At 44.4% G+C, this 12,009-nt stretch overlaps 1 protein-coding gene across 2 annotated transcripts in view; it reads right to left on the reverse strand.

The window, feature by feature from the left end:
- LOC135915608 (scoloptoxin SSD43-like) overlaps nt 1-12,009 on the reverse strand; it is an 86,010-nt gene that overhangs the window by 23,317 nt on the left and 50,684 nt on the right. Inside the window, exons 1-3 of one of the 2 annotated variants that reach the window (XM_070535966.1) lie at nt 8,609-8,787; nt 6,956-7,284; nt 2,981-3,068 (exon numbers count right to left, since the gene is read on the reverse strand). In XM_070535966.1, coding sequence (XP_070392067.1) covers nt 2,981-3,068; nt 6,956-7,273 — 406 coding nt within the window. In that variant the 5' untranslated portion in view covers nt 7,274-7,284; nt 8,609-8,787. Of the gene's footprint in view, nt 1-2,980; nt 3,069-6,955; nt 7,285-8,608; nt 8,788-12,009 lie in introns of those variants that run through there. The other variant, XM_070535968.1, reaches the window with a different exon arrangement.

Genomic DNA, 12,009 nt, shown 5'->3' on the forward strand with positions numbered 1-12,009 from the left:
TGCCCAAACTTGCTATTTCCTCCCGAACGACCGCTTGTATAAGGGAGATAGCGGGTACGCTTTCCCGACAGTCTGAACGAACGGGAGCCGGGGCCATGGCCTCAAGCTCACGGCGAACGATGCGCGTTATTTCTTCCGGTCCTGCGGGCTGAACGAACCGCGGCGGGTCTTCGCAAGAAGATGTCGCGGCGGTATTGGGCAACCGGTCGAAAGTTTGAGTGACGCGGCGGCCCTTCGCTTGTTCGAAGCGCCGGCACTCCTTAATAATTGCATCCACAGTGGCACAATCCTTACACATCAAGAGATTGAAGGCATCGTCTGCAATACCTTTCAATATATGGCCAATCTTGTCTGCCTCGGTCATGTTGTCATCAGCCTTGCGACAGAGGGCCAGCACATCCTGTATGTACACGACATAGGATTCTGTGGACGTCTGAGCGCGGCACGCAAGTTCTTTTTTAGCTGCCAGCTGACGACCGACAGGTCTGCCGAACAGGTCTCGCATTTTTTCTTTGCAAACATCCCAGCTCGTTAGGTCAGCTTCATGTGTGTCATACCATTGCTTCGCAGTTCCCTTCAGATAAAATATTACGTTTGCAAGCATCATTGTAGGATCCCACCTGTTGTTGTCGCACACTCGCTCGTACATCGTAAGCCAGTCCTCGACGTCGACGTTGTCCGTGCCACAAAATGTTCCCGGGTCCCGTGGGTGAGTGAGGATGACCGTGGGCACGGGCTGCCGAGGTGTTGTCGCTTGTGTCGGTTGATTTGCCATTGTGGCAGCAGGTAGATGACGTCCGCTGCGAAGTTCCGTGGTGGTACCCCGCACCTTCCACCAAAATGTTGCGGGAAGAAAGCAGGCCCACGAGTGTAAAATAACTTATATTTACAAATGATGGATATGGCGTTCAGGCAACCGCCAGACTTCGTCTTTCTCTAGTCCAACTCAACGTCTTCCTTCACTTCACCGTAACAATATATATATATATATATATATATATATATATATATATATATATATATATATATATATATATATATTATAAGAAGCCAACAAACACTGACACCAAGGACAACATAGGGGAAATTACTTGTGCTTAGTAAATGAAATAAATAAAAGATAAGTTACTGGAAATTAAAGTGGATGAAAAAAACAACTTGCCACTGGCGGGATGTTGGTTTTTCATCCACTTTAATTTCTATTAATTTATCGTTTCTTTATTTCGTTTACTAAGCACAAGTAACTTCCCCTATGTTGTCCTTGGTGTCAGTGTTTGTTAGCTTCTTATGATATGACTAATAAAATGCAGTCGCTTGGTTAAGCCCTTTTCTTCTCGTTTATATATATATATATATATATATATATATATATATATATATATATATATATATATATATATATATATATATATATGTGTGTGTGTGTGTGTGTGTGTGTGTGTGTGTGTGTGTGTGTGTGTGTGTGTGTGTGTGTGTGTGTGTGTGTGTGTGTGTGTGTGTGTGCAAGAAGGAAACCGACCACCCTAATTTGTACTGCTCTATACGAAGCCAACAAACAATGATACCAAAGACAGCCTAGCGGAAATTACTTGTAGCTACTAATTGAATGAAAGAAATGATAAGTGGAAAATGAAAGTGAAGGAAAAGACAACTGGCTGCTTGTGCGATACGAAGCCAGGTCTACGCATTGCGCATATGATGCTCTTACCAATTGAGCTACCGCGGCGCCATTTTTACCTTCCATTTGCTGGGGCACCGTTGTTTATCTACTAGAACCAACCCTGGGAGTGTCAGCTAGCGCCACCACTCCCGGTCTTGGCGGCGGATGTGGAATATCCTTTCTGCCTCAGACGTCTTGTTTATGTCAACGCTTTTGGTGAAGGCAAAAACACACCTGCTACCTGAAGGAATCAAAGCTGCTGGATTCCAGTCCCTCGCTATGTAATGAACGAGAAGAAAAGAAACCGAGGTGCTCGATTTTTATTAGTCACATCATAACAAGCCAACAAGCAACAGCATAGAGGAAATTACTTGTAGTTCCTTATTGAATGACAGAAATAAAGAATAAATGAGAAATGTAAGTGTATGAAAAAAAAAAACGTCCGCCGGTGGAGATACGAACCCACGTCTTCGCATTACGCACGCAATTCTTTTACAAATTAAGCTACCACGGCGCCATTTTCCCACCCACTTTCTGGGCTGCTGATGCTGCGTTTTAGTTTCGTTAATCTAGGACGTGTGAGACTCACAAACAACGGTTGTCGCATATTTTTTTATACCAGTGTGCAGAACTTCATTGTTAAGCCTTTTTTTCTGTACTTCTTGTCTGTCATTTTTGGCTTTCTTGTGCTTGTTACCTTTTATAACGAATCTGTTCTTGTCACGAATGTCCTGCGGTGCATGATTCTGTGCTTTACCCCATTTGACATGTGTGTCGCTCAGTTGTCATGCATGCAAGCCTCTTGCAGCAGAAATGTTGCTTGTGTTGGTATCTATTTTCTGATATGTCTTATTAGTGGATAAACGCATATATGGAGGTTCCCTATACCATGTACATTACTTCAAGAACACGCAATACCATAACATCTATTCACTGGCGAAGGCGGGACCAAAGCCAAAATGTTGGAAAACAAACGCACCCTTTTTGCCTCTGTGCGTCTACAGCTATAATTATCTATCTATCTATCTATCTATCTATCTATCTATCTATCTATCTATCTATCTATCTATCTATCTATCTATCTATCTATCTATCTATCTATCTATCTATCTATCTATCTATCTATCTATCTATCTAATCTTATCAGAATTCAGCTTTCTTCAATGTCAGTTCATTAACTGTGCGTTGTGATGCAGCCCTAACTGTTCGGTGCTCTCGAAGAACTGATTCAAAATGGTGATTAACGTCTACAAAAAGCTTCTGTTTGCACCCTTGTTACTCTATGGTCGCTCGAAGTAACCTCACATTCTTGCAACTTACATGTTCTTCGCTGCGCTTCCTTATCGTGCCTGTCGTCGCACAAGTTGGCGAAAGCTTGGGCGACCTGTGCAAGCTCGTCGTCCCATTTCTGCACAGAAAACAGTTTTACCAATTTTGATGCGACCAAATGGTGCAAAGCTACTTACACCCATTCTGCTAATATGGATATGTGTATTTGCGAGTTTGTCTATGTGGGAGGGGGGAGGGCGCAATTAAAATGATTTCACGAAAGCTTACGCAAATTCCAAGCACTAAAAATACAACACTGTAAGTGGCGATGAACCCAATCGTGTTCCTTTCGTCGACGCCACTTTAAACTACCGAGTGTAATATAGGGTTATCTATACATGCACATTATTGGGACAAAGTACTATACTCTATTGATGGAAACTCGTCTGCTCAATCCAAATAGCTGCGTTGTAAAGGCATCGCGCAAGCGATGAAAAAGTTTACATTGATATGAACATGTGATGCAATGGTCAGAAAAAGAGAAAGTGAAGTGGCCACCTACAGGGAATTTCTGCTGTACAAGAATAATGTGAGCAAACATATTATAATCTAACTGTGAACTGCGTTGCTTGCCCTGAAGATATTTTATGTATATCCTGCTAACCATGACCTTGAATGCCCTTACGACATATCGACCGCGAGAATCTCCTTTAGTATACTTTTCGGTGACTCGTACTGGCTGCAGACGACGTGTCTCAAGTTCCCAAGTAGTGGCTATGGGAGGGTCCCATAGATGCAGTGTGTCTTAACAGTTCTCTGATAGACACCTTCAAAGCGCTTACGATGAGATCGGCCGCTCCGCGTTATGATACAGTGATCTTGAATGCGAGACTTCATTTGCCAAGCTCCACAGGGTTTCGCATGAATAACTCGGTGGCTCGCCGGCATTTTGTCAAGTAGCGATGATGATGATGATGATGGGGTGTGTTTAATGGCGCAAGGGCCAGGCCTGGCCAAAGAGCGCCATATAAGCACCCTTTGCTCGTGCGAACTAGCACCTACGGCTTTGGTACGATAAACACGTATCGAAAGTCAACGTTCATCTGCACACATCTGTCGGCACGCGCTGGCATCCGCCTACGCACCAAAATCGTGTACTGGCGTCAGTAGCAGAGAAGGTGACGCTTCGCAACGTGCCAGGACACTTAAGCGTCGACGATGATGATGATGATGATGATGATGATGATTTGTTGTCAAACCCTTCGAAATGCGGCAGTGACAAGCAGCTTCCTGGCCAGCTGACGGGAAACGACGCCAAGAAGCAAGCCCGTTGACCATAGTTTTCAGCAGACAATGCGATCGGTGATGACCACCTAAAACATGGCAGAGGTATCACGATTACCAGAACGCCTGTGCTTGTTTTCATATTTTCATAGTTCAGCTGTTAATGAAGCGAACCATGCCTCCAAGTTTGAAATCTCCTAACTTCAGCCCTCACCAGCGGCACGCAGTTTGATCGCATGTCGATCGCGTTTAGCCGATGTGAGGCCTAGCACAGCCGCCAAGTTCGTATGTCTGCTCCGGCGGAGCTGACCGGAAGGTTAAGCCATTAATACTAAGAAAGCTTCGTTTAACGTTAAGTTTCAACCATAAGGATTTCAAATGATTCCTTCTGGACTCGACACAGTGCGCACAAAAGAATCGAAAAGAGGAAACATGGGGCACATCAACGTGAGTATGTTCCTGTTTGTGAAGGTCATTTCGTCCACCATATGGACGGCTACCAGTAGCGCTGACCGGAATTTTCCGAAACAAAATCAGACAAAGCACGTGCGTATGTATGGCTGTATGTATTATTGTGCTTATAAATTATTGAATTTGCCTCTTTTCTGGAACGGATAAAAAGTGGTTGCCCCTTCAATACAAATACGTAACCAACCGCCTCGTTCAGCTGGCAACAATGTCAAGTGAGAACGGCATTCGCTATAGAAAAAAAAATACCCATTCTCGAAATTAGGCATCACATGTGTCAAATTTTAACCTAAGTCAACTTCATTAAACACTTGAATGGCAAGCAAGAAAATAGTAGGAATAAAGATATATTCCAGAACAGTGCATTCTACGTGGTCTTCCGTTAGTCTATTCCGAAGATGGGCGATTGCTCAAACAAACGTGTCTGAGAGTCATATACCGCGGTGCCTGCATGCGCTGATCTGAGTGTCTTGCTATGTTTTGACATTATTTCTGTTCTGTTCCATTATACATAAACAGCTATCTAGAGATTGAGGTGGAGTGTACCTCGGCTTCACTGTTTTTCTATCCTGTGCAGCAAAAAAATAAAGGAGTAAATGACGATGCTAAAATAAATGAATATGTAAGAATTGAATGCAACAAATAAAGACAACTTCCCAATGGAGAGTTCACTGACGTCGGCCCATGCCACTACCATGATAATATATTCACTTTGATCTTCTAATATATTAGTTCAAGAGTCCTTCATGCACTAAATGGATGGTAGGTCCAAACGCGCGCCTCAGCACCAGTTCTATCTACAGCATACATCTGAACAGCACTAAGTATGAAAAACGCTTTTTAAATCTGTGTCCTCTAGAAAGTATTTTAAAGATACATTTACCTCTTGTCGTATTCTAAATAATTTTTATTAGTAAAAGGGCGCTTATCCGGACTTCGTTTCTTCGCTAACGTTCCTCTTTCTATGGTGTACGTAAAACAATCAAGAAGAATGTGGCAAACGCTCTGAATATTATGGCGAAAGGAGCGTATTCTGTACAAAAAATCTATTTCTATATTCCACTTCCAGGTGTAATCTTGTGAATCAATGTATCTATGTGTCTGGCGAGATTTCCTTCTATGTTGAATTTTCTTTGTTCGTCGATATCGCACAACAATTACCGTTTCACTTCGTTTCTTTCTTTTAATATTCCGGATGCCCAACTTAGACATACTTCGTTATCACCGAGGGGCGGCTTGCATTAAGTTTCGAGGGAACGATGCGCTGTGGATGTGCTTGTCGCTTCAATTGAATGCACGTCTCGGTGTTTTGGACTAGTATTGTCGCTCCTTCGGCAAAGCTCTACAAGGCTTACAAGTACAGTTTGCGCTTGTTTGGGAATTCTTTGTTGTCCCTTATTGTGCCCGCGGAATTCTTCGTCAGACTACAAATTTGCGTACAAATGCGGAAAGAGTGCTTCAAGACATATCATCGCGACTGCAGTAACAAAACAGCATTACACAGTAACGAAACGTAGAGCACAGCAAAAAAAAATAGAAACACGAAACACCACTTTCGTCTTTTGCAGTGCTAGAAGTTTTACTACCGTCCGTAGACAATTTGCCGTTGGCACTGTGCGGCAGAGAAGCCAACAATATGGAGACTGCAGTCACCGGCAAAAGAAAGAACGAATTTGGAGGTTTTGGCTGTACACAGCCCGCGGCGCCGCGCACCGACGCCAGTCCCCTGGTTGCCTTCTGCCCCCCTCCAAACGCGGCATGAAGCGCTTCATTCGCAATTGCACCTTCTGGCTCCTGCTGATGGTGGCTTTGATTATTCTTTAGAAGGGTACTAGAGTACCAACACTTTAGGAACGAGCGATCGCGTCTAGAAGCGCTTCCATAAAACAACGAGGCTACAGTTGTGTGCGGCAGCTCGTGCTGCAAACAAAAGAAACTACAAGACTCCGCGAAATATTTTAACGAATGTATAATAATTATCATCATTATTCCTTTTCTTCCCTGTTACAAAGTGGCATTTCTTTTGAAAAAATGGCACTGTCATTAACGCGTGTAAATCTGTCAACGCGTATGAAAGCGCCCGGTTAGTAACTCTCACCACTGCAGTTCTTCGTAGCAGTTCGAGGTTTGAGGCGCTCATTAACGATAGTAAAGCGATAAATATCAATAAGCTTAGCGTGCACGCGGAACCAAACACTGCTTCGCTTAGGCCGATTCTCACGGTGGGTGTGAGCGGAAGCATCTCTCCATGCTTAGCACTGGCAGATTCGTTACCAGTCGGTACATGTTCGTAGCCGCAGGAAACCCGGGTAGTCGTCCTTGTGCCACCTGCGATCGGTAGTCGTTGTGGGCCTTGAGCACTTCCGCTTTCTCAGCCGCGCTGAGTCCCGTCGAGACGAAGATGCAGTTTGGGTTGGGAGGCTTGCAGGCCGTGTGCATCAGGCCACCCGGTAGATACCGGTACTCCGGACGGCAGGTGGAGGGCAGGGCAGCGCCAGGAACCACAGTGGCACACAAAGACAGGGCCAGTAGTAATCCTCCGGCAACATTTCTCATCGCCCTGGGGTTCTTCTCGTTACATCCAGCACACATTCAGTATGGATCTATGGATAGATGCGTGAGGAAGGCATTGCGTGTTCTATTTATTTTACAGAAACTTGACAAAGAGCCTGAAAAATGGTATATGTATATATATTATCCCCTTTCTTCCCTATTGCAAACTGGCATTTTTAAAGAAATTGGCACTGTCATTGACACTTACTTATAAATGTTTCAACACGTATGATAGTGCCTCGTTTATAACTCTCACCATTGCAGCTCTTAGTAGTAGTTAGTGCTTTGAGACGCTCATTAACGATAGTAAAGCGATAAATAGCGATAAGCTTAGCGTGCACACGAAACCAAACAATTCTTTGCCTAGGCCGATTTTCACAGTGGGTGTGAGCGGACGCATATCTCAGTCCATGCGGAACACTGGCAGATGCGTACTAATTGGTAAATTTACAACATTACCTTGGTACTGTCCAGCTAAGTGTCATGCGCACATTTTTAATCTCGGGCTAAAGTTAGCGGGGACACCTTGCGCATACACAGATATATATATATATATATATATATATATATATATATATATACAATGAAATTGAAATATATTGTCCACCAAACACTTGGAAAAAAGTGGTTACACAATGTGTATACCAGCAATCACGCATAGAAGAAAATTGGCGGATGTTTATCGCGCAGAAATAACTCTTGGTGCTTCTTCGATGCAAACTTATCGTGGTCAGTTTGCGTTCGTCCATTTATTGCCTATTTGCAAGTAACATTACATGGCTCGAAATTTAAACACAACGCGTAGCATGTGCCCAGGGACTGAAACTGTGCTGCATGTAGCTAACGCATACACGGCCCTACCCTCTCACACATAGTATAAGCAAGGCTACACTGCAGTTAAACCGTCAGAACGTTTTGTATGTTTTACAAGTAAGCGATGCTATTAACTGAATATAGCTAACCAGAAAACGCAGAATAAAGCAAGTACGGTGCTATAGAGTAAAAACCGCTCACCTAGATAACCTACTTTACACCGTTTTCTTCCTTCGAGAAAGTATATGCGTTCAGGGGCCGCACCTACGTGGATGTTTACATCCGGCCTAACAAGTTACCAAAAATGACTCGGTCATACTGTTTAAAGCTTTCCCTAGTTTCCAAAGGCCGAAAGGATAGACCAAAATGTAAGGAACTGCTTACAAGCCCACAAGACCAAAATGTAAGGAACTGCTTAGTAAAGGCACCCATAAGCAAGGCCTGCTGACGCCTTCTTGGAACTCTGCCAAAGAGGTTGAAATATTCGCTCGATGAAAGAATTAAGCCCATACCTATCTGCTACTCATGAGGCATGCGCTAAACGTGCAAAGTTTCAAATACCTGAGCAGGTAACACGGGAGTAGGCCGGAAGTCTTGCCATAATTATCCGCGAAAATTCTTCGCTGACGCAGGATATATCTATAGCCGACTAGAGAGGGGCGTTCTCCGTGCAGACTCAACAGCACTGGGCGGAAGCGAAAGCCCCGTGTAAATGCTTGCAAAAGAATGCAGTGTGTAGTCGCGCTCCGCGTGGGGAGAGCTCGGGTTGCGGAAACGCGGGAAGCGAAGGGGGCGTCGACCGTGGGGCCCCGTGCAAGGGCGCGGTAGTCCCGCCGCCCAAGGTTGCGGCTTCCTTCGCCGGAAGCGTTGCACTGGCGTACGTCCGTCTTCGTAGACGAAACACAGTGCTACCAGCGGAACGGCCGCACTCGAAAAGAGCGTCATCGATGTTGACGTGAGCTTCGACAGTGCCGTCGCTCGAGGACGTTAAGCAATTCGAACGACAAAATATTTGGAGGCGTGGTGAGCTACGGAGCAATTATTTTGTTTGGTTATTCACTCGGGCACTGGTAGCCGGGCACCATGCTTTACGAGCGAGGGGGCATACGTTATTAACGTTAGCGTAAAGTGATGTAGAACATGCGGCGTCACAGCGGCATATTATAATAAAAATTGAAATAAATTCTTATGTTTTACGTGCCAAAACAAGATCTGATTATGAGGCACGCCGCATTGGGAGATTAATTTCTGGCCACCTGGGGTTCTTTAATATGCACCCAATGCGTGGCACACGGCTATTTTGCATTTCGCATCCCGTGAATCTGCGGCCGCTGCAGACACACTTATTTTTTTTTTTGTCTACTAAGCGGTAAGGAAACTTAAGAAAGGTATGATTTTTTTAAAGAAATTGCGCTATTGATCACGGATGTTTCTTACATAAAAATATATGGGTCTAGTTTCTTTAATCACTAAGTAAGTCTTAGGAGCTATGCCTCACTGGCTGGACACCCGCGAGGTTCTTAAGCGTGGTAGTGTTAGCATGGGTCGGAATTCGGACATTGCCCATTACGCAATATGCTGGACTTCACCGCAAATTTCGATGGGCTATATTTCCAAAAAAGTTCATATACATTTCCTGCGATTGGCCGAGTTCAAAATTATGGGGTTTTACGTGCTAAAACCACTTTCTGAGTATGAATCACGCCGTAGTGGAGGACTCCGGAAATTTCGACCACCTGGGGTTCTTTAACATGCACCTAAATCTAAGTACACGGATGTTTTCGCATTTCGCCCCCATCGAAATGCGGCCACCATGCCCGGGATTCGATCCCGCGACCTCGTGCTCGGCAGCCCAACACCATAGCTACTGAACAACCAGGGCGGCTGGTTTGGCCGAGTTCTAACGAGTTTTAAACAGGAACGTTGACAGAGCGCTTTCTTCTATTAATACGTGCATTTACGCCACTACCCCCCGAATTCAGAAATGCATGTTAACAAGAAATCTATGCTTGACTTCACCTAAACGACGCCTGGCGGGCACATGGCCAGAACTGTCATTGAACTTCTTTTTTCGCTTCATTTCTTTTTCCGTACCTCCACAGTAGCCGTTATTTAGATAAAGTCATAGATAGGTTTCGATCATGTTAACAAGCATTTATGAATACCGGGGTGAGTGCCGACTTAGTGTCATAAATACGCATGTTATTGAAGGGAAGTAGCCCCTCTCGACATTGCTAACGAAATGCTGTGGAAACTAGTTAAATCTATTGATCTTCCGATTGAGTTGCGATGGTGTGTTGCGGGGAAGTACGACTATTTGCCGAAAGGGCAATGCCAAAATTTCATTTGATGGAAGTGCCTTGCGATCTAACCCAGCTGGCGTCTACGGGCAACGGCGTTTCTAGCGCTTCGTCGTAGGTGATCCATAAGAACGCCACCGCTATACGGCGTCGCGACAGCTGACACCATACAAATCGTATCGGAAGACCGAAAATCTCATGAATTAGTGGAAATTCCCCAACGACTCAAGCAAGGATCTCCTCTGTCTCCATTGCTCAGGCTTTAAGTTAATGGCGTAGAGAGACGACAGCAAAACATTGAATTAATGTTTGATTTATCATGCGCGCGTATTGCACAAATGGAGCAACAGAAGGCGCCCGGACTGATGTATGTGGGCAACATAGTGCTAAAAAATATTTTTCAGACACTTGCGAATATGTGTGGCAGCGCTGCGACAAATTTAGGCCCTATGTTTAGCACAAATAGGGAATTGTGATCTTTGATGACGGGACGAGTAATTACATGGGGTCAATTCAAGAAAAGTAATGTCCCATGGTCAAGCAACACAGATACCTCGGCATTTACATAAACGGAGGAAATACTTAAACACCCTCCAAGATATACTGAAAATAAAGGGGAAGCGGAATGCAGCAATAATGAATCGTAGATTACTTTGACACTACAATAAATATGAGGTGGCGCGTGCAATATGGAAAAGAACAATGGTGCGAGCGCTAACGTTCAAAAATGTCATATTGTGGTTAATATTAGCTATCTTGTCGCGGCTGGAAGTGACCAGACTGTGTACTTGCACCTGCATCTGTCCATGCCTGTCCTGTGCTCAACTAAGTAGCCGCCGAAGCTGTGCTAACGCATTAGCAGCTGTAACTTGAACTGCAGTGCTTAAGGCAACACGACAAACTGTGAATTAGTGGTCGCTCTCGAATAATATGTTTGAGGGAAACTCCCTATAATACAGCGAAAACTCTTATGCTATGCACGACAGCCAAATTCCTGTGTCAGCGTCTTCAGCTTGTTTCCTTTTTTTCGTGCGTTGTTGAATTATTTTTTCGCTGTCACTGTCGAATAATATGCAAGTTTGCGGGAAGGTTCACATAATCCAGACAAGAGATTCTGTAATGCAACCACAGCCCTATGTGAACATCCCTAGTCAATGTGCTTAGGATGTAAGCTTTTTTGTTGGTAATGAATAGCTTTCTGTTCACGGCGTGCATTCAGAAAGAACACTGGCTTTTTTAGTTGTGGCCATCCCGACCGGTGCACTTAGTCTTTTGCCAGTAATGCACTGTTCGCGTTGACATGTGCACTAATATACAGAGTGTCCCAACTATAACGGACCAAGATTTAAAAGAATTATGCAACTGCCACATAGCTGCCACAACTGCCACAACTGCCACATAGACAGGACCAAAGTAATGTTGTTTGGCATCGCCTGGAGATACTCAGACTATTTTTTGCATATAATAATAATGTTGTTTGGCATCGCTTGGAGAAACTCAGATTACTTTTTTTGCATTTCACCTAATTACATAATTACCCGCCGTGGTTGCTCAGTGGCTATGGTGTTGGGCTGCTGAGCACGAGGTCGCGGGATCGAATCCCGGCCACGGCGGCCGCATTTCGATGGGGGCGAAATGCGAAAACACCCGTGTGCTTAGATT

The sequence above is a fragment of the Dermacentor albipictus genome, chromosome 3, assembly GCF_038994185.2.
Source record: "Dermacentor albipictus isolate Rhodes 1998 colony chromosome 3, USDA_Dalb.pri_finalv2, whole genome shotgun sequence".
Classification (NCBI taxonomy): domain Eukaryota; kingdom Metazoa; phylum Arthropoda; class Arachnida; order Ixodida; family Ixodidae; genus Dermacentor; species Dermacentor albipictus.